The sequence below is a fragment of the Crinia signifera genome, chromosome 3, assembly GCF_055691185.1.
Source record: "Crinia signifera chromosome 3, ASM5569118v1, whole genome shotgun sequence".
In the NCBI taxonomy this organism is placed as follows: Eukaryota; Metazoa; Chordata; class Amphibia; order Anura; family Myobatrachidae; genus Crinia; species Crinia signifera.
The window spans coordinates 293,457,621-293,483,840 of record NC_139219.1 but is presented as its reverse complement, the minus strand read 5'-3'; the positions used below and the strand labels follow the sequence as shown (position 1 = coordinate 293,483,840).

Genomic DNA, 26,220 nt, shown 5'->3' with positions numbered 1-26,220 from the left:
CAGCTGTGAAGCCCGCGAGGGGACGCGGATACCTGTGAAGGTATCCGCGTCCCCTCGCGGGGCTCGCTGCGGTCGCCACGCTTCGGACTCGGTGGCTCGCTGCGCTCGCCACACTTTCTATTCTCAACTCCACGCCGACGTGGATAGTGGGGGTATGAAAAGGTCGTAGGACGCGTACCGCCGCCCCTCGCGGGCTCGCTGCGCTCGCCACGCTTCGGGTTGACGTTGATCGTGGGGTGGCGTTAACAATTCGGGTGGCCATTATTCACTTCAGGGTGCCTATTTGGCCTCTGTGGCCCATTTAACATTGTTTCCTATGGAAAAATTGGGTCAATTGAGGCATTGAACAGGAAAATCGGGTCAATTGAGACATTTAACATTGTTCCCTATGGGAAATCTCGGGCATCTCGTCTGTCGCATCGCACCTGATTTTTTAGTGCATTCAATGCCCGAGATGGCCGAGATGGGCGCCCTTCTAAGTAAAGAGTACCATTTTCAGTATTCTCCCTATTATTAATGTTGTTACTTTTTCTTCCTCGCAGCTCACGTCATTGCCAAAGCACAAGGCCTTGCCATTTTATCTGTAATAAAAGCAGGCTTTCTGGTGACTGCTCGAGGAGGAAGTGGAATAGTATTAGCCCGTCTAGCAAATGGACGTAAGTAATTATCTTGTCGCAGACCATAGGATCTAGACCAGTGGTAGCCAACCCTAGCCTACGAGAGCTACCAACAGTTCAGATTTTCCAAACAACCTAGGGTCTTCAACCTGTGGCCCTCCAGATGTTGTGAAACTACATGTTCCAACATGCGTTGACACATTTTTTCCTATAAGAGCATGCCAAAAACCCTCAGGGCATGCTGGGATATGTAGTTCCACAACATCTGGAGGGCCACAGGTTGAAGACCTGTGATTCTAGACTTATCCCTACCTCCCTAGTACAAAAAGTGCTCTGAACAAATCTAACTGCCTAAAGAAAGTTCAGAGATGCATTGCAGTTCTGTGATTCTAGCACTTCATCATTTATTGGAACCTCATCATTCATCTCACAGATGTTGGCATTCATAGGGTTAAAAGATACGTACTGAGGCTGATCGTAATAGATAGCAAATGTGTGGAACTGTGCTTACTTTAGTTGGGTCCCCCCCTCATTTGTTAATGGCTAAAAATGATACTCTTATGGTTCCCATATATCTGGGGATGGCCGGGTCGAGAGATCGGGAATATTAAATATTTAAAAATCCAACTGCTGACTATTTTGGACACTTTTAACATGGTTAAGGTGCCCAAACACGCTGAGATTATCGCATGCGTTTTGTACTTTTAAAGTACAAAACACATCGCATGTGCGATAATCGCACCGTATACCTGCGGGGATGCGATGCGCGTCCCCGCAGGTACAATATTGTAAAGCACAAAAAGTATCTGCAGGTAGTAGTTTTTGTGCTTCACTGCATCGCATCAGTACAGGAGTACATGCAATGCAATACGATGTCCATTAGTACCTCTTCACTTTAAAAAAAAAAAAAAAGTGGCTAAAATCGCATCTCATCGCATCGCACCCGCAAAGTACAGTACATCGCATCGCATCCACTTCAAGTGCCAAAATCGCATGGCAGCTTAAAGTACAAAAAACACAGCACATGAATATCGGTGCGTGTATGGGCATCTTTAGATGTATGGGGTCTTTAGAGACGGGGGGTGAATTTTACAATAAATTATATTATTGTTATCACTCATTATAAATGCTTAATGGTGCTCCAGCCAATCATCCATAAAAGCTGGGGCACCATCTGACCATTCATACCGAGTAATAAGCAGAATGGTGGTGGTGGTGGTTACATCTCCCCCAGAGTATTTATTTTGCATTGTATTTTGAAAGAACACTAATGTGGCATATTTCCGTTAGGATGGTCTGCTCCTTCTGCCATTGGTATAGCCGGACTTGGCGGTGGATTTGAAATCGGTATTGAAGTAAGTGTCGACGTGTCTATAAATATAATGGGAGTGCGTAAGTTCAGTATGGAGACTTGTTTCTATAAGCTCTCAATTCAGCACAAGAAAATGATCTTCACATCAGAGAGACACACACACACACACACACACACACACACACACACACACACACACACACACACACACACACACACACACGCAGACTGTAGACTCTAGTTCTGTGCCAGGGTCTCTGGAAACTTGGCTCCCGTCCCTTTTTTCCAGTGAAAAATGAAAGTGAATTGCGCATGTGCAAATCACCAGGAACATGGACGCATCCAGCATCTAGTAGAATCGTGAATAACCTCATGATCCTAGAGATACCCACAATTTCAGAACCTGCACTAGAGTTATTTTCCAAGGCTGAAGGGAGCTTCAAGTTAATAAAATAAATAAATACCTGTGATTTTATAGACAACCCTTAGGGGGGTATTCAATCTGAGTGTCACGGCAGTCGAGCTTGCTCGACCGCCGTGACCCAGTCCCGTTCTCGGACAGTCCCGTTCTCGGTCAGCTCGACCGAGAACACGCAGGCGGGATTCAATGTCCCGCCTGCCAGGAAGCGAGATGGGGGCGGGGATGCGAGTTGCGGCCGGGAAGAGGCGAGCTGCAGCCGGCAGTTTGTCACTTCCCGGCTGTTCTCGGCAGAACGAGCCCGACAGTTTATACTGTCGGGCTCGTTCTGCTGAGAAACCCTGCTCAATGCTGTCGGGGAAGATGAATATCCCCCTTAACGTTTAAGACCCACACTCTTGGACAGTATGTAAGGCTAGATACACTTCATACAGTAATTGTAACTATTTGCCAATGATTGTTTTTGCTAGAATCTTGCATACAATCATTCACCCATTGATTATCCGATCAGTTGGCCGAAACAAAAGACCTCACATGTTTCTGTAACTACACCATCCTCACTGTGTGGGGTCGTATGCAAATTCAGGGGTGTGTGGCAATAAAAAAAATTCTAGGGACTTTTTCAGTTGGGTGCAAGGTTTTTACCACAAAAAAACAAACAAAAAAAACAACTTGCAGACCTTGCATCCAATTTTATTTATATCTATGGGTATGTGTGTTCCTGATACCCGCAGTATCCAATTAAACATAAGTCCCTGGGTTTTTCTGCAGACAGAATCTTGCGGGAAAGAAAATGCAGCCACAGGACACTGAGTACTTACCTGTGTGCAAGTCCCTGTCATTCTACTCTAGAGGAGGATGCTGAGAGATGTAGTTCTCCCTGCTGCTGGCAATGGACACACACTGATCACACACCCCCACACCGGGGGTCACGCATCTGGCAGTGGTTCACAGGAGTCTCTCACATACTCCCAGATACTTGCATACATCAGTTACTGTAAAAGACAGCTTGTCGGGATCAAGAGAAAGGAGACTGTGCTTCATAAGGAATAAAAATTGACAACTAATTCCAATTGCTTATAATTTAAAACATTAACGTTTCAGGTCATTACCTGTTTGCGTTTAGAATGTGCGTTCTACATGATTAGGTCTTTTGTCCTGAGTTTAGATTTTTTCTTATATAACCATTTCATGTTTCAAGTTGAATCCTCTCACTGATCCTTACATACACAAGGAAAAGCGCAAGGTGTCAGTCCACCTCATTATTTCACTATGATCCATCCCTCTGTCATGTAAAGAAGAAATATGCACACACAGCACTGCGCATCATGTTCTGAGGCTGAATGTACTCTGCAGCAATAGTCCTCGTCATCCTGCTGCTGGGGTAACTGTACTGAAGTGACAGGTTGCTTACTGCAGTTTTACCTAAAGTGTGTGTGGGGGGGGGGGGGGGGGGTGAGCGGCAGTGAGTCACACATCTCCAAGGATCCCCCCACTGGTCTGACTAGTTAAGGCCCATACACACTAGAAGATTATCTTTCCAGTCTGGCTGTTGGAATGAAAATCTGGGAACAAATAACAATTAACAGTGGACAAAAGCAGTAATCTGCATACATTGATTTATCCAATTTGTCTGTAGGACCGGTTTTTGTCTGTTTTTATTGTTTAGTAGCAAATGGTCAATTGTCATTTGCGCCCCATAATTTTCCGATTTTCCTTCCAACCAGCCAGATTGGAAAGATAATTTTCTAGTGTGTATGGGCCTATAGGGTGGAAAAATGCTTTGGCCATGGGACCCCATCAAGTAAGTCCCCTGGCTGCCCATTATTTAAATCCCCATGTGACTAGGAAAATGACAATCCAATTGAAGTGATGTAAGGGCATTTTCAATATATGAAGCTGCAATCTTATGATGAGAAAAGTCTGCCGATCAGTGAAAGAAATCCGTAATGTATGGGCAAGTCAGATAGCTGGCGTAAAAACAAAAACAAACAAACATTAATTGTGATTGCTGATATACAGTAGTATGGGCACCTTTACCCTAATGTCCGCATTCGGCAGGATTTCGGCATTTCAGATGTTGACATTTCAACAGTGTCAACATCATAACTGTGGTCATTCTATGGATGCATTTGGAGCAAAGTAGCAAATACTCAGTGGTGATCCGCAACGCCTTCCCCGAGTCATTTGAAAATGAAGTGGAACTGACGAGCCTTCTCGGATCGGACATTCACATGCAGCCTGTGTGACAAAGCTGATTGTTTCTGGGGCAAAGGCTCGTCTGGCTGCATTTTTTTATTAAATTGACTCTAACTATTGTATACAGTATGGAGACTGCATCGCACAGATGTGTCCACTCCTCATATTCTCATACACCTAGGCCCTCCATTCTAATTTGTTTGCACGGGGCAGTGAGGTTTTGGTTCTGCACATGCGCATACATTTTATACGCATGTGCAGGCTCCGTTTGCAAGTGGGCACATCGGGGTGTGGGGTGGCGCTCATCGGAACGCCCAGCTAGGCGTTCCCATGCTAATGAGGCCGTGGGGGGGGGGCAGCTGCCCGTCCTCTTCGCGTACAAGGGCACCGGCAGACCTAAGGTCAGCAGAGAATGACTTGGATCTGTGAGCGCTTGCAAAATCATTCAAAGGTCTGCGATCATCGAATGATTTCACCCTCGCATGTAAGGTTGCGAATGGATGGATCCATTCGCATGAGTGCAGGGAAATTGGCATGCGATGGGGGGGTGGAGAGTCGTGCGGGCAGCGTTTAGATGACTACAGCTTTGTGGGTCAATCAGAGTGACCTCCTATGCCTCAATACGCCATTCAGCATGATATCTCCTGGTGCGTCTTAACTGCATTGCTGAAAATGCGTCTCCATTGCAGCTCAAAAGAGACACCGGACGCTAGCAGAGTCTCCTGGGACCTGGCGTGCCAAAGGGGCTTTTTGGCATGGAGCAATGATGTATCTGTAACACAACAACATGATTCGGGTGTGTATATGGGATTTACTTTTCTGAGAGTGCACGACTGTTGGACACTCACTCTTTGGGCGGTATTCAATGTGAATACCGGCGAGGTGCAGCGAATCCTGTTTAGGATTCGCTGCACATTCGCCATGTTCCGGAGCCTCGCTGGCTCCGGTATTCAACGAGTTAGGGTCTCGCTGCCCCTGACCGGCGAATATAAGCTCCGGCGGCGAACGCCGCAGGGAGCCTGAGGACGGTGGCAGGCAGGGAGATGGGGGGGGGAGGTGGCCTCCCCGGGTGCCAGGCAGCACAGGCTGCCCCCCGGGGGTGCCAGCAGGGGACCGGGTATATTCACTACACCCGATCGTGCATATGTAACGATCGGGTGCAGTGAATATATGAATATCTCATTTTTTTTTTTTTATTAAATATGTATTCATGTGCTTACAGCACATCAATAAAAATAGCATGCCCCTCCTTAGAATAAAATTCCTGATTTTTTTACACCAAATGTAAAAAACAAAACACTTTATTTTAAAAGTTCACATTCCACTTCTCCATAAAAAGATAGCGATTGCTACTCGGTGAATCATTGCGAAAAAAACCTTCAAATGTATTCGCCATCTGGTCATTGAATAGGGTGATTCACCGTTTTAGTCAAAAATTCGCCAAACAGCACAAATTCGCCATAAAAACATGGCGAATCAGGCTCATTGAATACCGCCCTTTGGCTCAATACTGCTTTTATTATATTTTGAATAGTTACTTATATTTTTTGTTAAATATAGCAGGCCACACTTTCCCCCAGGGGTAAATATTTACTAAAAATGAGGGGGGGGGGTGTAATTATGTCCATATTTTTTTGGCTAGTCTGTTCAATACGGCCATTTTGGGATGGTTTTACTCCGATGCATTTTCGACTTTTCAATACAAAGTCCAGTCTGCATCAGCAAAAAAATAGTTGAAATCAGCCACATTGTCAACTAAAACCTGTGGATTGGCAAGTAAATCGTCAGTTAAATACCCTCCAGAATCTTATGCTTGTGTGTTCTTGTTCAAAATTTAAACCTGCAATGATTTTTTTTTTCTTTTTTAAAACATACATTTAGTTCATAGGGGTCGATCCTATTACACCCGAAGGATGCGAGGTGCCGAATTAAGCACCCGAATTAAGCCTAGCTGGCACCCTTCGCAGGGCGGAATCCGCTGAAGATTGCGTGCACGCAAATATGCCAAAATACCCGAACATGCCCATTCGCCCCATCTCCCAAATACCTGATCACCTTAGCGCCTGAACCCATCAAATGCACGAATGTGCCTAAGCTCCCCAACTCCCAAGCACCTAAACACGCGAGTGCCCCTGAACATCTGGGAGCACAAGCATCCCAGCTCCCAAAACCTGGACGCAACAGAGTCCCATGGATATTTAGCTGCATCTTCCGATTCTTTCCCTGTAGCAGGGAGTATCACAACACTATTCGTTACTTCTCATCTTTGCGGCCACCGCTACGCATGTTACGTTTGCCACTACTTAACCGATTTTCAGCAAGGAAGTACCCCACACTCCTGTGTCCACACCACCATCTATTACTTTTAGTAAAGCTGTGGCACCCGAATTGGATCGAGCCACCGAGCCTGAAGCGTGGTGAGCGAAGCGAACCCGTGGGGGAACAGTGGGGCTACGTACATTCTGTAGCGTAAGCGGTGGCCGCAAACATAAGGAATTACCGACCATTCAATTCTCCCTCCATGCCCTAGTGGATGGTAGGGCATGAACTACCGCCTGTTCTGGAACCACAGTGGTAAAAAAACACAAAACCTGTGTCGACCATCTGCATTGTCGACCCTCCGCTGGTCAACCTAAGGACCCTGTCGATCTTCTGCCTGTTGACCTTCCGGTGTCGACCTTTCTTGTGTCGTTTTAACGACCACATCCCTTACAGGAAAGGAAGTAACTTTTTCTTTTTATCCTTACTCTTAACTGTATGACAGATTTAAGCACATGCCACAACGATGAAAGCCTTGCGATCTTTCACTTAATCTGTTTGGGGGATCGACAGTACTCTTGACTAAGTGATCCCTAAGTTAATGAGCCTAAAGGTGGCCATACACACGGCAGATTTATATTCAGATCTGGCTGGTTGGAACAAAAACATGGTTATGGATGAGAGCAAATGAGTTGACCATTTGCTTGGAAATGCTGGAAAACTGACAAACTGTCACTCATCTATAACCATGTTTTTGTTCCAACCAGCCATATCTGAAGATAAATCTTACTAGTGTATGGGCACCTTTACAGTAAATTAATAGGTGTATTGGGGGCAATGAAGAACCAATGACAGGGTCTTCCATGAGGATCTTTCAATTTTTATGGAAAACACCTTCAATTTCTTTATGTAGATAATTAAATTGACTAGCAAATCATAATTCGTATCACTGTTTTTTATTTTTATTTTGTTCAACATCCTTATGTTTAAAAATATATCTATTTGATCAATATGGGATCTATCCGAAGATATTGAGTCACTAGAATAACCCTTTGAAGACAAACGTAATGTAGTTCCGTACAATTTATGTAAACTGCCCAAAAGGGATGGCATTTAGCCAGTTTACATTATGTTGGCTGATATATATCAATATCAATGTAGCTATTGGAATCTGTGGGCTTCCTATATGATTTTGTTTTTATAAGCCCTTGATCCACATGGATAACAAGGTCCAATAAACAAACCTCAATAGAGGTTTTATAGAATATTTGTTAAGAGTTGATAGAATATAAAGATAGGCTATCCAGGATGAATATGTATTCACTTGAAAAACGAAGACTGAGAGGTGATATGATTAGTATGTTCAAATACAGGATGGGAAATCATAAAGAGCTTGGAGATGACTTATTCAGTAACAGGGCTGTACTTGTACTGTAGGTCACGTGGACATGCACTAAGAATTAACGAGACAAAAATTCATACGGAATTAAGAAGAGGATTATTCACCATGAGAGTGGTTAAGTTCTGTAACTCTTTGCCAGAAAATGTGGTAACAGCAAACACAGTTAAGGAGTTTAAAAAAAAAAAAAAAAAAACTGGATGCACTTATGGACACAAAGGGAATGATATAGTTATTTGCTAGTCTGATAGATAATTGGATAGGTTGAACTCAATGGACTAATGTCTTTTTTCAACCTAAATTACAGTTACTATGTTACTTATTGTACTAGTTCAAAAACTTAATAGACAGTGAATTGATGTTTAATTGAGAACAAACACCAGATAAATCGTTCTCAGTACCCCTCCAAATGAAAAAAAAAAAAAAATCAATAAATCAAGCATGTTGTGATGCAAATGTAATATTTCTGTTTGTAATTTAGTGGTGCCAGGACCTGCTCTGTCCCTATTAAGAACCTGCAAGGTTCTGCCGAAGTGCAAACCTGCACCATTTAGATGTTCTAACACGTCGTCCACTAAATGAGACCCACTACACTTATTTACAGGTTCTAATACACCACAGACTATGACAAAAGAAAGATACAAAACACACCTGAGCAGGAGTACACGCTCTATAAATGTTTATACATGTTTGGGTACATACTACAGTATCTAACTTGTTCCATAAGCAAATTTACTATAAAATGTTCTAAACAAAAACTGCACCATATTAGTTGTACATTGACGGTACAAATGGAACATTTTAGAAGATCTTTATTCTATAACGATAACGCAGTATGAAATGTAGGTTCTGAAAGACAGATGTGTAAATGAGAATTAATGAAAATACGCCTGTAATTAAGTTAGTTGATCTTTTGATATCTATCTCACGAATCTCTAATCACATAATGGAAATCCAGGAGGGGTTGATTAGAGCAAATCTGTTTCACGGTACACCAGACAGACTTCCGGCTGAGTAACTCCTGGATACATCTGTTTCTCTCTCTCATACCAGACTTGAGTCTTTCCAATTTTACACAAGTAAAACAGCTCAATTCAATCGGAACCTTGTTCTCATGCTAGGAATCATCACGTAGTTCTATTCAGGAACAGTTTTTCTATCTTTATCTATTTACCAGTGATTAACCAATATTTGTATAAGTGGCACGCCACCGAGTACACCCACAGTCCTATCTATATTTATCTGTGACACTCTCTAACCCCCCCCCCCCCCCCCCCCCCCCCCCCTACTTGCTGCTGGTGCTGTCACATCACAGGAAAGATCTCTTCTTGTTTTTTAGTTTACAAAATTGGGTACTACAGTGCATCCGGAATGTATTCGCAGTGCTTTTGTTTTTCCACATTTTGCTTTGTTACAGCCTTATTCGAAAATGGATTAAATTAGTTTTTGATTTCTCTAAACACAAACTTAGACCTGCTTCACATCAGAACATTGTACAAAGCTCTTGATCCCAAAAATTAATATATGGACTGAAAATAAATACAATAGTATGAAAACCATTCCAGGGGTGAAACTTAATAGGATGAGAGATTAAGGGGATATTCAATCTTCCGCCGCCATTCCCGGTGGGGGAGAACGTGCCCAACTTCACCAGCAGTAGAGCACGTTCTGCCGAGAACGGCCGGGAATTGACGAGCTCCCGGCTGTAGCAACCCCAATTTCCAGCCGCTTTTCGCGGCCACGCTGCCTTCTCGGTGTGCAGGACTTTGAATCCCGCCTGCAAAATCTTCTGTTGAGCCGGTTGAGAATGGGACAGGGTCACGGCTGTCGGGCCAGCCCGACAGTTGTGACCCTACATTGAATACCCAACTTAGAAGTGAGAGATTTGGTAAGAAATCTCCAGTTTTATTAAAGTGGCAATCATTTACACTTTACTCGTCGACATGGATAAGTGTATTGTGTCTGCTCACCATGCTTAAGGCACACTATTATATCCCACCTCAATGTCCGCTGGTAAAGTATAAACAAGTCCTTTTTCAAAAAAACTAAGGGGGGTATGCAATCTGGGATCACGGCTGTCGATCCCCGCCGACAGCCGTGATCCTGGCCCGTTTGCGGTCTAATCGACTGCATAACGACAGACGGGATTCAATGTCCCGCCTGCCGCTTGGCACAAAGGGGGCGTGGCCATGGATTGTCGATCTGGGGCCGGGATTACGACAATCCACGGCCGTTATCGGCAGAACTGGCCCGACATCTTCTAAATTCTGGGCCCCTTCTGCCGCGATCCCGCATCAATGCTGTCATTAAAGACCGCATTGAATAGGAAGCCGCTGCTATTTCCCACGTTTGAAATAGCGGCGGCACATTGCATACCCCCCTAAAACTTGAAAAATCTTTGGCGGAGGTAGATTCGCCCGGTGTGTAGCGTTAAGCCGCTCGCTAAGTAATGACAGCCCCAATGTGCAGTGATTGTTCTTTACCTGTCACTTCCACAGCAAACTACATCTTTATTTAACGCAGCCTTACAAAGGGATACCACAGAGATTTTGGGGTTAATACAGTATATTAGAATGGTGCACTCTACCATTTTGTATTAAATGTGCTACATAGCAGAAATGATAATCTAAATAAATAAAAGACCGTTCAATCTAGTTATTGCTCTATAGAGAACATAACCTGAGTATCCTATATGAAATTCAAAACCAATGATTATCCAAAACTAACACTGAGAAATGTGGTGACTGTATTTAGTTAGGTGTGAAATGTTGATCTATAAATTATTTCAAGGAGTGTAATGTACAGAAGTTCACTGCAAATGTCAATTGCTCTCAAATCATTGAATCTTCCCTGTTGATTGACATGTGCTGGTGGTTGGGTGGTCTTCTTCATTCTGTTGTGCTTAGCAAGATTTTCATGCTGTCTGACCCACTACTGGTGTTACTGTTCTTTTACAGGGTACAAGTTTTGTGTCTATTATATGGGAATGCTTTGGTTTTCTCTAATTAGCCCAATGAACATTGTATAATAAATGACATTTAAAAATGCTATATACTCAAGTGTCGACACCAACATGCCAGCATGGATCGAATGTCGACATTGTGATAACCTTAACATTGGCTGTTAACACTCACGGGGATATTCAATCTCCCAACGGGGGAGACAGCTGTGGGGCCCTATTCAATGCTGTCTTCCCCGACAGCATTGAACAGGGGATCTAGGCAGAATGAGCCCGACTTCACAAGCAGTTGGGCTCGTTCTGCCGAGAACGGCTGGGAATTGACAAGCTCCGGGTTGCAGCTCGCCTATTCCTGGCCGCAGCTCACGGTCATGCCCCCTTCTTGTCCCGCGGCAGGCGGGACTTTTGAATCCCACCTGCAAATTCTCTGTCGAGCAGAGTGAGAACAGGACAGGGTCATGGCTGTCGGGCCAGCTTCACAGCCGTGACCCAACATTGATTACCCCCCACAATGTTGATGTACTGTCCATGCTGGCCAACTGTTCACATTCACATTATGTAAGTGTCAACATTGTAAATTTGAAATGTTTATATTCTATCAATGTCACCATTTTGGTTGGGGCCACACATTTTGGTTGAGGCCGCCCAGACATAAGTGGTGGTGGAACTGCAGCTGCTCGGTCCTACCGAAGGATTCAGTATTGAATCCCGGCGGTCGGGATCCCGGCGTTCAGAATCCCGACGCCGGATTCCCGACAGCCGAAATGCCGACAAGGGGGGGACGTGGATCGCCCCCCCCTTGCGGGCTCGCTGCGCTCGCCACGCAGCGGGCCCGGTGCCTCGCTACGCTCGGCACACTAATTTATTCTCCCTCCAGGGGTGTCGTGGACACCCACGGAGGGAGAATGTGTCGGTATTTCGGCGGTCGGGATTCCGGCGTCGGGATTCTGAACGCCGGGATCCCGACCGCCGGGATATTTAACTGCATCCCCATCCGAAGCATGCTGCAGTAGGACCAGATGACCCGATTTCTGAAAGAATGCGTACATTACAATGTATTTATTCACACAGTGTGGCTGTACTGCACTGTGTGTCCCTTGAAATCTGGTCAACAGTGGCCGGATCCTGTTCTGCAGGATCCGGCCACACCGCTATGTGTGGCCCCAGCCTTAGGATGTTCTTTTTATTTTATTTTTGTATCACAAAGCTAAAAATTACTTCTGATTCTATCTAGTGGCATCTGAAGTCTTTGCTGGCCAGGGTAGAGGTGTGTGTGTGTGTGTTTGTTCATGTGCAGAATCCTCTGCAACCCCCCGATGCCGGTTAGGGCTGCTGCGATATCATGGTAGTGGTTTCCCTTGAGGAGGAATCACATTCCTGCGGAGACTGCTTGTCCATCATGAGATTAGCAGGGAGCGCTTCCAGTGGAATTCCTAGGCAGTTTTTACTGGGGGGGTTTGGAGCCCGTAGGTAGTCTGCCATAAATTATATAATTGCTGTGCTGAGTATGTTATCAACTATATCACCTTTTACAGTTTTCATGGTTAACGGCACAACATGTAAACTGTGACCTCGTATTCCAGATGCAGGGAATTGGGCGTTGTGCCAATCTTCCAATCAGAATTTGGGACTCTTCTACAGTTGCATTTATTTATTACAAATGACTTTTATATAGTATACATTTTATGCATGTTGTACTGAGACTATTCTGTCACTATTCAGATTTACATCATCCCTCCCTCATTGCAATCCCCTATCCCAGAGATACATACGCAACTAGGGTCATTTTTGTCAGTAGCCAATTAACTTCCCAGTATGCCTTTGACTAATAAAGCCCACTAACTTATTGCTGTAAGGCAGCAAAGCCGACCATTGCGCAGCCATACTTGTGGAATAGTGCCTTTGTTATTTGCCAATTAGATTTCCCAAATGAATATTTTAGAACTACACTACCCAGCATGCTCTGCTACTGTTTTGCTGTTGGATGTGTAGTTCCACAGAACTACACATCCAACATCATAGAAGGCTTGCAGGATCTTTCATTTCTTCTTACAATGAATAGTTCTTTACATAAAGATCTAAAGAGATGCTTGACACTGTTCCCATTCACCGATGTTTGTTACGGTTCAGGTGAAGAGATCAGTTGGTCAGTAGACGATAATGGTTTTTGGATTGGCAAAGGCCACATACATGTACTCTTTTACTAGAGTCTTGAAAGCAAGCATGTCCCGCAGGTAATACACTGCATTGTCTATCCTTGGTCAGTTCAGAGGTGGAGACTCACCAAGACATCGCTCGCTCTCCTAGTAGATCAATTCTCAGTTTACATAAGTCTTTTCTGTCCCTGCCCACTCAGATTCAGTTGCTTGAGTTTCATATATAGTCTTTTGCTTTTCTTTCTTCATTTTCCCATTGAATGAAGAGAAATAGGACATTATTCTGGTCCGTTTGTTCGGACCCCTTTGTTTGCAAGGGGTCCGATGGTTTGCGTCACATGCGAAGGGTAATGTCTGCTCATGTGTAATTCAGCTAGTAGAAAGAATTTCTTTACGGTCAGAACAGTCAAACTCTGGAACTCTCTTCCCGGAGAGGTGGTAACGGCTGGCTCATTAAATGCGTTCAAGGCAAAGTTGGACAAACATTTACTGGAGAAAAACATCCATGGGTACAAATAAGAAATATAATTTGTCTGTAAAATACCAGAACCTACCAAATCAGCAATGGATATCTATACCAGGTTGAACTAGATGGACGCAAGTCTTTTTTCAGCCTTACCTACTATGTAACTATGTGTAGACTCTGGGTGTCCACGGCAGACAAACTGTTCACTGGGTGCACACACCCATCCTTATGGATGGAGGGTGTGGGGTGGCCCATTAGCATATGGGAATGTCAGCTGCCCACCCACTTCCCCCAGAGCGTCCACGCATATATGTGACTTCAGAGTCCCTTTTATATGCGTGCGCCTTAGCCATCATTCGATGGTTGTCGACATGGAATGATGTGTGCAAGGCTGCGAATAGATGTTACTATGCAACATCCATTCACAGACCCTGCGAGCGTTTAGTTGCTGTTCTCAATGCTGAACCCTCTTCCGTTCCATTGGCTTAAGCTCCTTCTGAATCCCTGCTTCCCCAGAAATACTGTTTTGCTTGTTGTAATGATGTTCACTGGAGGAACTAAAGAAATTGACCTGATCACTAAAACTGTACAGTTTGTAAGAAGAAATGGAAGAACCTGCAATCCTTCTATGACGCACAAAACTAGGGTTGGCAAGGTGCGGCAAACCGGATGCTGTGGAACTACACCTCTCAGCATGACCTTCCCCTTGCTGACACGGGTGGAGGAAGCGGCAGCATTAATCCTACAGGCGGTAGCGGGAACCCCGGAGACCGTACACAGCCAGCAGCCAGACACAGAGGGACCCAATTCCTGACCGCACACTACTCATTAATATAAGGACACGCATTCCACTCGCTTCCACTTCACTCATAAGTACTGTGGATATTTCAAATTGAGGGGAGGGGGTACTCTTAAATGAAAAGCCTAATCATGGGGTACGGTAGAGAAAGAAGGTTGCGAACCACTGTTCTAAAGCACTGACATGCCTATAGCCTTAGAAGCTAAAATGGTTATTTTTTCACTCCCAAAAGGCCCAGGCTGTGTTATTTATACAGGCCACACACTTTTGTCACACCATGCTGTTCTTTTCTGGGACAGGCACATCTGATCGGGGTAGAACAAAAATAATCATGCATACTATAGAAAATTCTGAATTAAGCATAACCTATCACTGCTTATAATTGGCAACCGAGCAGAATGAAAGATCCCTTTTTAAAGTTGTGTAGTGCTTCTGTATCTAAACCTCCTGTAAATTCACCAATTGCCATGTTCTTTGTTTTCCATCATAATCGGCATTGTTTATGTTGTGAAAATTATTAGGGGGAATTTGTCTGATGGCTACACAGCGATAGAACGCCTGGGTTTTTTCTGTTTATTTCATCATCGGTGTGCCATCATGTGATACGGTACGGGACTGCCCTCTTTTTTTTTTTTTTCTTTGTGAAATTATTTTTTTATTAGTTATACCGCACCATGAGAGGTTTCTGTTTTGTTACATATACCTCCATGATATGCTGATGAAAATCCAAATAAACAGCTATGTGCCTGCTAACTACCCAGTCCAAGTAAGATGGAGTGTGAGCATCACATATGAAGAAACCACATAAAGATACCTTTATGGGTGGTCGCACTTCAGTGTTTATGTAAGCACTTTACTTCATGGGAAGTGGTTATAACCATTTAAAAAGAGCACAAAGATCCCTTTATGATCTTTCCACATCACAGTGTTTATGTAAGCACATGTTAGCACTATACTGCATGGAGAATGCTATGGATGTCATATATTTATCAAAAGATACATATAGAAACATAGAATTTGACGGCAGATAAGAACCATTTGGCCCATCTAGTCTGCCCCATTTTTATCCTTCAGGTAATCTCAACCCTTTTTAATCCTTATTTCTTTGTAAGGATATTCATATGCCTATCCCAAGCATATTTTAATTGTTCTACTGTCTTAGCCTCTACCACATCTGATGGTAGGCTATTCTACTTATCTACTACTCTTTCTGTGAAGTAAATTTTCTAACATTTCCCCTGAACCTACCTCCCTCCAGCTTCAGTGCTTGTCCTCGTGTTCTATTACTTCTTTTCCTTTGAAAAAAATTTCCCTCCTGTACTATGTTAAAGCTCTTGATATATTTTAATATTTCTATCATGTCCCCCCTTTACCTTCTCTGCTCCAAACTATACAGATTAAGATATTTTAGTCTTTCCTGGTGCGTTTTGTGATGTAGGCCATGCACCATATTAGTTGCCCTTCTTTGTACACTCTCTAATGTATTTATATCTTTCTGAAGATATGGTCTCCATATATCCTATCTTTGTCTTTATGGATATTTTCCTGACACCTATACAGTATATGTTTTTTTTTTACATGAATATATATGCATGAGGGATATACATATTCATGAAAATACCATATGAAAAGTGTGGATCAAAATCTATTAATCTCATTCAACGTGGGACAACTGTTTGGCGCAATCCTTCCTGTACATTGTTGTTTTCTGAGACTGATGTTTCTCAGATATTTTTTCACTTGTTTAGTAAAACCTGTGTATTTTGGGGAGAAACAGTAACGGGGCTGTTTTTTATTTCTCCAATGTTTCACTGCTTGATACACCAAACCCTAAAGCTGGGTACACACTGGGCGTTTCCCGGCACCTCCGATATGGATAACTATATCCACGGTGCCACTGGAGAATCGCATACACACTGACCGATATCGGTCAGTGCCCTCACCGGGAACCCCACAGTCAGTGGCAATACTGTCAGATTCAGCTGCATATACAAAGGGAAGGGTCATTAACAATGCTCGTATGTGCGCATCGTCAATGATATTGAGCATACACCCACTGACTGATCACGATATATCATTAACTATATCAGTATCGCGCATATCATTAAGGGTGTATCGCCCCAAGTTTTTTTTTTTGTCTTTGCGCACTTTTATAGTAAAGATTTTTCAATATAAACAAAGACACAATCCTGGTGCAGGGCTGCATGTTTTATGGCTCAATGTGTAGCCAGCTTAAGATACGTGCACCTGCTCCTCCTCCACCCTCTTCCCATGAGTTCTTCTTTACAAGAGGCTGATTCATGCGTTAGCACATTTTGATGTGAAAAACATGTTTTGCTAGATTCAAATTTCTTGCGCTGCTGAATGGACGAACTGTAACCACAAAGAATATATATATAACGTAGTAAAATGCAATTGTGCTTAAAGTTCTGTATCACAGAGAAGATCTCCCTAATGTTTGTGTTGGATAGAGGCTGTTCAGTTAACTTAAATGGTGAGTTTTATTGTAGACATAATTTAGAAGCTGTAAATGTGCCATGTACATTTTGAAAAGCCAGATAGAACCCTGAAGTATCTGTCGGGTTCCTCCACTTACCGTAGGTACGGCATCATTCTTAGAACTAGCGCGGCCATTACATTTTTACTGTATTCGTTCTGGTATTGAGGTGACATTGCGGCAGTAGAGTATCTGTTGTGATGCCTGAGACCTAGGCTTTACCCTGAATACTCATGGGTGTAGCCTACCTATGAAAATGTACGATCAAGTGGGGCTTGCTGTACCTTACAATAATAGGGAGACGCGATAATGAGCCCTAAGGCTTCATTCAGAGATTGACCTAAATCTGATATATATACCCTAGTGATCTGAGCATTACAGGAGCTGCACTGCGCATATGCAGACCTGGTCCGTGACGTCCGTTGCAGGGCACCAGAAATGGCAACATGGTTGTGTGGGGAGTGTTCCAGAAAATTGGGGCTCCTCTACCCCATTTTTTGGGTATCCTGAGTGCATCAGGAAGCGTGATTTTTCCTCACATCCTGAGTAACTGTACCTGAGGGTTTCTCAGACTTCCGATGTCCATGCAGTGGATTTGATTCTACGCCTTTGAGGCATCAATAGGGAGTTCCGGATGCAGACTACGCCCAAATGTTATTTTTGGTAAGCCCAAAGTATACGGGAATGCTCTACACCCCAGTTTGCGGAAAATAGGGGTGTACCATGAAGCCACACCATCTCTTGGTTGTGCGTGCCTCAGGTGCTCCAGTAGCCGCTGACTCTTACACCACTGTTGGGCACAGCAGTGGGTCACAGAAACCTGTAGTGGGCATCTTTTCCCTCTGCTGCTTTAGCATATTGTAGCACTAGCTGACCCGCCCGGCGTTGCCCGGGAAAACCTTGGGGGTTTTACATTTCCAAAATTGCTGTAAAATTTCATCTTATGCTGTGCCAAAGGCCCAATATTGTAATTTTGTTAAAATCTCCACCATAATGTTACAATGTGTTTGCATTGATACTCAGGGCCTTATTCTAGTTCACTCTTTCTGACAAAATCCTTCTTAGATGGACAAAAACTCCTACTTCTGGTCCTGAAGAAGTCTCTTGTGCGTCTATGTGGCCATTCACTGGCTCAGAGATGTCATTCGCAGCGGACCTAAATGTGTATTAATTTCTGCTTGGCTTTGTGATATCTACTATGTGGCTACACTTGCTACAGTCCTATACCTGGGGCAAGAAATTCATCTCAAATCAGATGGCTTTCAACATATGCAAAGCTCAGCAAGGCCTGCAATTCTCCCTACACACTTAACGCCCCATTACAACACCCTGACACCCATTCACTCTGAAGTGCGATGCATATGAAGCAAAATAACCCTTAGATATGTGGCCACTGCACAAAACCGCTTTGTGTGTCTATCTCTGCGTGGTTTAGTACACAATATTTTGTATTGTTAAGGAGTCCTTAAAGCAAAAATTAAATTGTGTTAAAAGATTTTCTCTTTATCATGTGTCTATAAACCATATATTTTATTTTGCTTTATACAAACAGGTGTCTGATTTAGTCATTATCATGAACCACAAAAGAGCAGTTGAAGCTTTTGCCAAAGGGGGCAACCTAACACTTGGAGGGAATTTCACAGTGGCCATCGGACCATTAGGAAGGTAAGGATGCATAAATCATGCATAAATCAGGTTGTAAGAAACTACAGGTTGAGTATACCGTATCCGCATATCCATTATCCGAATTATTCCCAAAAAAGTTGTTTTTTTTTTGGAATAGTTCGAAAAAATATTTTTCCCCCATGACCCTTTTTTATACTTCCCTAGTCCTCCGGCGTCCACGGCAGGCCTTCAGCCTGATGAACTCTGGAATCTCCAGCGGTCCCAGGAGTGTATTGCGCGAGTTCCCAGGCGCGCCGGTGACGTCACCGGCACGCCTGGGAACTCGCGCAATACACTCCTGGGACCGCTGGAGATGCCGGAGATGAAGCTGAAGGCCTGCCGTGGATGCCGGAGGGACCATCGGGGACCCACCAGGGGACAGGTAAGTATGTAAAAAAAATTCCAAAAACCGGAAAAATCCCTCATCCGGAATGCTTGTGGTCCCAAACATTTCGCATAAGGGATACTTAACCTGTATACGTTTAACTTTGTCTGTATATATCAAGCATTGATTATTTTGTATAAGTAAATACAACTGTTGTTTTTTTTAAATATATAAATATTATACCGTATATAATATTTATTACTATAATTTTTGCCACACTTTGGGCCTAATTTTGGTTGGTGCTGAAATGCTGTACCTGATTTTGAGCTGAAAGTACTTAAAACGGTAAAAGTGAGTGTGGTGCACCCGCTATACCGTGTGCTGATCGGTCATACTGAGCAGTGCTCTGCCTATTTTTAATAGGCAAAGCCTCGCGGTCTAGGTAAAGCCAGTGCAAGCACTGGCTTTCCCTGCGGGTGATAGCGACAGGCGGACCATACATCGCTGCGGTGCATACACATGGAGCGATCAGTGCTCCATTTCTAAGCGATGTAGTGTGATCGCTTAGAAGAGGGGCTGATATCGACCAGTGTGTATGCCCCTTTAATGTCTGAAGTGTGCTACCTGCAGAGCATTAGTAACTGGTTCTACGTGTTACGTAAATTTATCATCTATCTAATCACATGTCCATGCGGCCTGAGTTATTTGGGCAAAATGGAAAGAACATTAAGGAAATGTATAGTGTTAAATCGTTGAGCCATTAACTGGCCATAGAGACTGGGTCTAGTGAATCAGTCTTAAGGCCCCCATACACCGAGACGATTTGGTCCAATTTCGGCCGTTTGCGACCAATCGGCCCGTTAAATCTGACCAAATCGCCTCTCCCTGACATGCCGTCGGGTCCGATGCGCGGTATCATGCGCATCGGACCTGACAAGGTGGTCGGACTGGCATGCCGTCCGATCACCCGTTCCTGCCGCCAGGAAGGTCCCGGCGGCTCGCAGGGTATCGGGTGTCCGTACACTGCTGCAAGACATCGCAGGCAGTGTATGGGCACCTTTACGGTATGATGTAACTTCTGCAGTGACTGTGTTGCTGCCCTTATGATCTGTCCTTCTAAAAATATCTGTAGTGGGTGTGTCATGCAATCTTTCAATTGTTCCAGCTACTGGGGTGATCTTCATGGATCTCCCAAGTATTGCCCCTTATTTGTATTCTAGTGCATTAATATTGAAAGGGTAACTCCCAGTTTTGTGACTGTAATGACCAGTAGTAATGTCTTGGTGTATATGTTCTTGGACAAGCACAGATGCTATTCTGTATTTGGTTATACCACAGGAACATTGAGAAGAAAACACACAATTCGGTACTTGTGTATTATAGCCGCGCCCATCGCATCGCATACCAATTTTAAAATTGTATGACATTGTATATGGCATACAATGCGATGCGATTAAAAATTGTATAAGCACCCAAATGGGTGCTTACAATGTTAAATGCACCCCCACTCCACCCCCCACCCCCACTATGACATGAACCCGGAGCGCTGCGAGGGGCGGCGGTACGCGTCCTACGACCTTTTCATACCCCCACTATCCACGTCGGCGTGGAGTTGAGAATATAAAGTGTGGCGAGCCACCGAAGCGTGGCGAGCGGACGCGGATACCTGTGAAGCCCGCGAGGGGACGCGGATACCTGTGAAGGTCGTAGGACGCGTACCGCCGCCCCTCGTGGGCTCGCTGCGCTCACCACGCTTCGGGTTCACGTTTATAGTGGGGGGGTGGCGTGGGGGTGCATTTAACATTGTAAGCACCCATTTTTCATTGTATAGGGGGCAAAATCGCGTTGCATCACATGCCATCGGGTGTATGGCATGCGATGCCATTCGATAAAAACATCATACGACCAACATCGGGGGCGCCGCTATAATGCACAAGTACCCACAATTCCAGTATTTTTATTTCCTACTGTCTACCCTGTATAAAAAAGCTGATGCATATTCCTCAGTGTTCACTGTGATCCTGATTCTGCAGAAACCTGGAGGGAGATGTGGCCATTCGCAGTTCAGCTGCTGTGTACACATACTGCAAGTCACGAGGGCTGTTTGCCGGTATATCATTGGAAGGCTCTGGTTTGATTGAAAGGAAAGAAACCAATCGCAAGTAAGTTTGGCTTTTCCTCTATTAGGAGGTGTAGTTTGGGTTCAGTGCACTGATGAAAGAAGCGCACAGCTTCATTTTAATTGGAAATCCGGTAACGGTGACTTTTCACAGACCATATCTGACCTGATTTACTTATTAAAGTATATACATTGCCTATTTAGAGAGGGGTCATCCATTGTGTCAGAAAAAAATGAATATTAACGAGAATTGAGCCTAGCAATTCACCCTGAGCCAGTGACATCATTAATTCCTGATGCACTTTGTCCTTTATGTCACAACCCTCGGTGGTGATACTAGTTCCTAATAGAGATATGCTTTTTGCCAAAACTGCCCACAGTATTTTGTTTTTGTTTTCTGGGTTTGGTAAAGCCACCATCGCATGTTTTGGATCTGGTTTATTTTTGCAGAAAATTGCTAAAATCAAATACGTTAACCCTGTTTTTTGTTACCATCCATAACTATAATTTCCAGCCATTTTTCATCAATTTTGGCCACTTCACAGCTTACATTATTGTTCAGCCAAAGGCTGCACAAATACACAGCAGTCATTTTTTGTTTCAAAATTTGTTGCACATTAGTAATGTATGGGAACAATAACCAATAAAAATGGTTGTGTATGCAGAAAAGACCATCACTAATGCTACTCAAAAATCCAACTCCTATTAAATAGGCACAAGGTGACATTGTCCTTGGTCCTTTCCAGACACCTTTTTATTTTGTATTTTGAAAAGGACATGCACAGTTTAACAATCTAAGCACTACAGTGACATGGATTGACACTCTTGTGGCTAAAGTGCTTGCTTTGTTTGGGCCCCCATAAGTTTATTTGGAAGGACAATCTTTGATCGTTAATGAAGAGGTTGATGATAAGGGTGTTGGCGTGGAGTTTGCACATGCTAACCCAATCTGCTGGTGGCTGATATTGGACTGCTTTTTTTTTTTTTATTGTGTAATTTTTATTGTAGATTTAAAGAGTTACACCCAAACATTAACCATTAAACAGGCATATAAATAATAAGGCAAACATGAGGAATAATACAGGAGGGCATGAGGAAACGGTGTATAGATGACCAAATAAAGACAACCCACCAAGCCAAGTATGTGCGAAATAGAGAAATAGCAGGATATATTAAAAACAATGACATACATCAGTGGTTCCCAAACTTATTTGAATCACGGCACCCTAGAGCATCAAAATATTTTCAAGGCACCCCTAGGCCAAATGCTTCTTATAAACATGGAGGTAGGAGGGCCCTGCTCCCAAACATTCTATAGGGATAATAGGAGGGATACATAAGGATAGAAATCCATAGCATGACAGTCTTGATGGGATGCAATTAGATATAAATGCTACTGGAGGTTGTGTAGGGTTCCTGAATATGATAGGCTTGCCTGGAGAGGTGAGTTTTCAGGGAATGCTTTAAAGTTTGGAGACTAGAGGAGTCTTAATGTGTGTGGAAGGGCATTCCATAAGGTGGGTGCTGCCCGACAAAAATCCTGCAAGTGTAAGTGGGAGCAAGTAATGTGTGTGGATGAGAGACGCAGATCTTGTGCAGAGCGGAGAGGTCGGGTGGGGATATATTTTGAGATAAGCGAAGAGATATGGTATGAATATGATGCACTCACAGCTCTCTCACCCGCTTATCATTCTGAAATACAAGCCCGTAGTTTCCCTAATGGGTCAGAATTGTTTAATACAATGTTTGATACAACCATTGCAGAGAATATGTATAAATTACTAATTCTGCTTTTAAAGGAGTTGAGCAATGTCTAATAACATAAACACAATACATTTTCCACTTGTTACAATAAAACAGGCTTTTTACGGTAGATACAGGCATAAGTTTGTCTTTCCTTCTGTTAGGTGTTCCTGGTGTTTTTACTGTACCACAGGAATGTGTCCACAATTAATCTGTTTCAAGTGTAAATACCAACAGCTCGTGATGCGGGCAGGCTGTGTCTACCCCGCTGTGTCTTCACACTCATTCTCAGGGCTGAGATACTTACAGCTGTCACAGTGCTCTGCTTGGGGCAGGAGGTTAAAGAAGCTCATCCCTCCTGCAGGCAGTCAGTCCATACCAGGGATATATAGATATATATGTGTGTGTATATGTATATGTATGTATGTATGTAGATTTAATAGAAAACAGAAGGGTCCATAAGTTCCAACAATAGCTGCACTTCTTCTATTTGTTTACTAAATAGACTTGCATGCATCTTGATGGATAATATATACGGACTTCGGTCCCGTACCTTTACAGTCCTGAGCTTTTAAATGGACAGTACTGTATACTGTGAGTGTTATTTTCATGTGCGGTGTAATAGAGAAATGTTCTCAAAGGGCAGTACGGATGGTGTAATGGTTAGCATTATTGCTTCACAGCGCTGAGGTCATGGGTTCGATTCCCACCATGGCTCTAACTGTGCGGAGTTTGTATATTCTCCCGTGCTTGCGTGGGTTTACTCCGGGTACTCCGGTTTCCTCCCACAATCCAAAAATATACTGGTAGGCTAATTGGTTCCCAACCAAATTAACCCTAGATTGTCTGTGTGCGTGTACATGTGGTGGGGAATATAGATTGTATGCGCTATATAGGAAACTGTTCATAAATAAATAAAGGTCCTAAAGTCCCTTTGAGGTTAGAGGTCATAATTTTGTACGGGTTTACAGATTGGTTGTCGATCATACATATAACATGGCCTTACCGAGGGCAGTGCGATTGGTTCTGATGTCCGGGGCATAAGGCATTTTTGCTATCCCAGTGACACCTTCTTCCAGCTTGTGGGATGCTTATATTGGCACCCTACTGCCTAGATAGGGACATAGCTTCCTACTCTCAGCTTCCTCTTCTGTGATGTAATGCTGACATGCATTCTGGGTGGAATAAATAGACTGCAGCTACAGTAGTTCCCCGCACAGATATGCCCTAGGATGTCCCTGGAACAAAGCTGTTTTCACCATGAAATCACAACAAGTGGCATATTGTTGTGCAGTATCCCATCACCCGGGTGGGAACCATTACCAACCCCCCTCCCAACCCCATCCCGCACAACCTAACCATAACCCGCCCACACAAGTTTAGTCTCCTTGTCCTAATTTCCACATTAAGGGGTTGGGCAGAGAGAACACATAGTGTAGTTAGACATTTTTTTGTTTGTGTTGAGCTTGATATTGCTGACTTCCCTTGGCTAATTTGCCACCCTATCCAGTGAGCATTACAGGTGAACTAGAGTGTTTGTTTTCATAAATGTTGGCTACCTACTCAATCTGCAGCAGACGTGGGGTGGCGATTGGGATAGAAGCGGGGAGTGTGCTAGTTAGGACCATATAGGTGACGGTATTATAAGCTTTAACAAGTAAATGCAATTTCAGAGTGCTTACTTTATTGGTTTGAAACCTGTAAGACAGTCTGATTTAGAAGGCTAGGATATTAGCGGGTAGCAGATGTGGCTAATGTTTTATAGTTTATCCACACCCATCATAAAGATGTTCCTTAGGGCTAGTGTGTACCGGGCGCCTTTATAGAAACATAGGAGCCCTACTTTGATTTTGTCCTGCCAAAATCTTATGTGAGACAGGGGTATTTATCACTCGCACAGGACTGTCCTCTGATATTAAGGGACACTTATAGGACCCCCCGTGAGTAACCAATGGAATACTATGTTCGTTACGCAGGATTGGGAGGTGTGCTACCACTGGACAGCAAGAATATATGGACACAACGTTTCCAAAGAAACAGGAAAAAGGTTGTCCTTGGTGTGGTGCACCTGTAGCAGAACTAATTAAACAATAAAATTTAGCTTTTATTCATTTATTTTAAAACTTGCGAAATATAAAACACACAAAAAACAAAGTAAGGGTGATGGACAAAGGTAGAATAAGTGTGTTAAAAAGACGGCGGCTGCCTGGCGACGCACTTTTATCTGTTCTGATTCAATTATAATGTATTATGTAGTATCACAGGTTGTAATATTGTGACCGCTCGAAGAGAGGATTGCAAGCGTCTAACTCTCTAAGAGATAGGTCAAACTGCCTTTGCACTATATGTCTCGTGTCTCCTACTTGTAGGGATAAATGCTGTGTTTGATATTTACACAGAAATAGTGTAAGTTGTCGCAGCCTCAAGACTGCAGGGGTTGGGGTCACCAGAATTGTGATTGATTGGGATATGTCACAGATATGGTGTATTGCAGATATGTTTTGAAGCAACCACCCAATATTATCAACACTGTGGCTATATGCTGGTGATCTGCCCACGTTATAAGATTGTATACACGCCCTCAATTTGTCCTTTTCATCAGTGTAATGCCAGGTTCATAGGATCGTTTATAGGCACTTGTACAGGATTCACTGTGTTTATAGGTGGTGATAATTCCACATTTAGGAAAAAAGTATTAAAGCACAGTCTGAGGCATTAATATAGATGGTGGTTATAATTCCACTTATAAGGAGAAAAGGGGGGATAGGGCACAGTCTGGGGGTAGGTCTACCTGTATAGACACTAGGTTGATTATGACTCAAAGTAACTGTTGGTTTCAGCACCGTGGCTGCATGTATTGAGTCTTGAGGACTGATGTTACAATGTTTGCCTATAATCGACACATTGTATTAATAAAAGTGTCAAACACAGGCTTATTACACGACACTGGTTCTATTGCATGTGCTACTTGTCACCTAACAATGCGTGTCAGAATCTGCTGCCTGGGTGGACCTAAAGATCTGTCCTACACAGGAATGTGTCAGCAGTTGACCACGCAGTGTCGGCACTAGATTGGTAGCAATTCTGAGTCACAGCCAATCTCAACACCGTGGCTGTGAGTCTCCCAACCTAGTGCTGTAGTATTACAGGTTTAATGAGGTGACTTAGTCTGAGCTACTATCCATCGGGAAGTGCATGTCAACTCTGCTGCCTGGGTAGACACGGGTGTCTGTCTTTAACCCAGGGTGTGCTGGCAGTTGACAGTGCAGCTTCCTGATTTCAAGTGT

The 26,220-nt window shown here is 43.6% G+C and overlaps 1 protein-coding gene across 2 annotated transcripts in view; it reads left to right on the top strand.

Annotated features, from left to right (window-relative positions):
* SH3YL1 (SH3 and SYLF domain containing 1) overlaps window positions 1-26,220 on the top strand; it is a 76,210-nt gene that overhangs the window by 16,538 nt on the left and 33,452 nt on the right. Inside the window, exons 3-6 of one of the 2 annotated variants that reach the window (XM_083178463.1) lie at window positions 543-656; window positions 1,908-1,972; window positions 18,634-18,711; window positions 21,103-21,233. In XM_083178463.1, coding sequence (XP_083034589.1) covers window positions 543-656; window positions 1,908-1,972; window positions 18,634-18,711; window positions 21,103-21,233 — 388 coding nt within the window. Of the gene's footprint in view, window positions 1-542; window positions 657-1,907; window positions 1,973-18,633; window positions 18,747-21,102; window positions 21,234-26,220 lie in introns of both variants that reach the window. The other variant, XM_083178462.1, reaches the window with a different exon arrangement.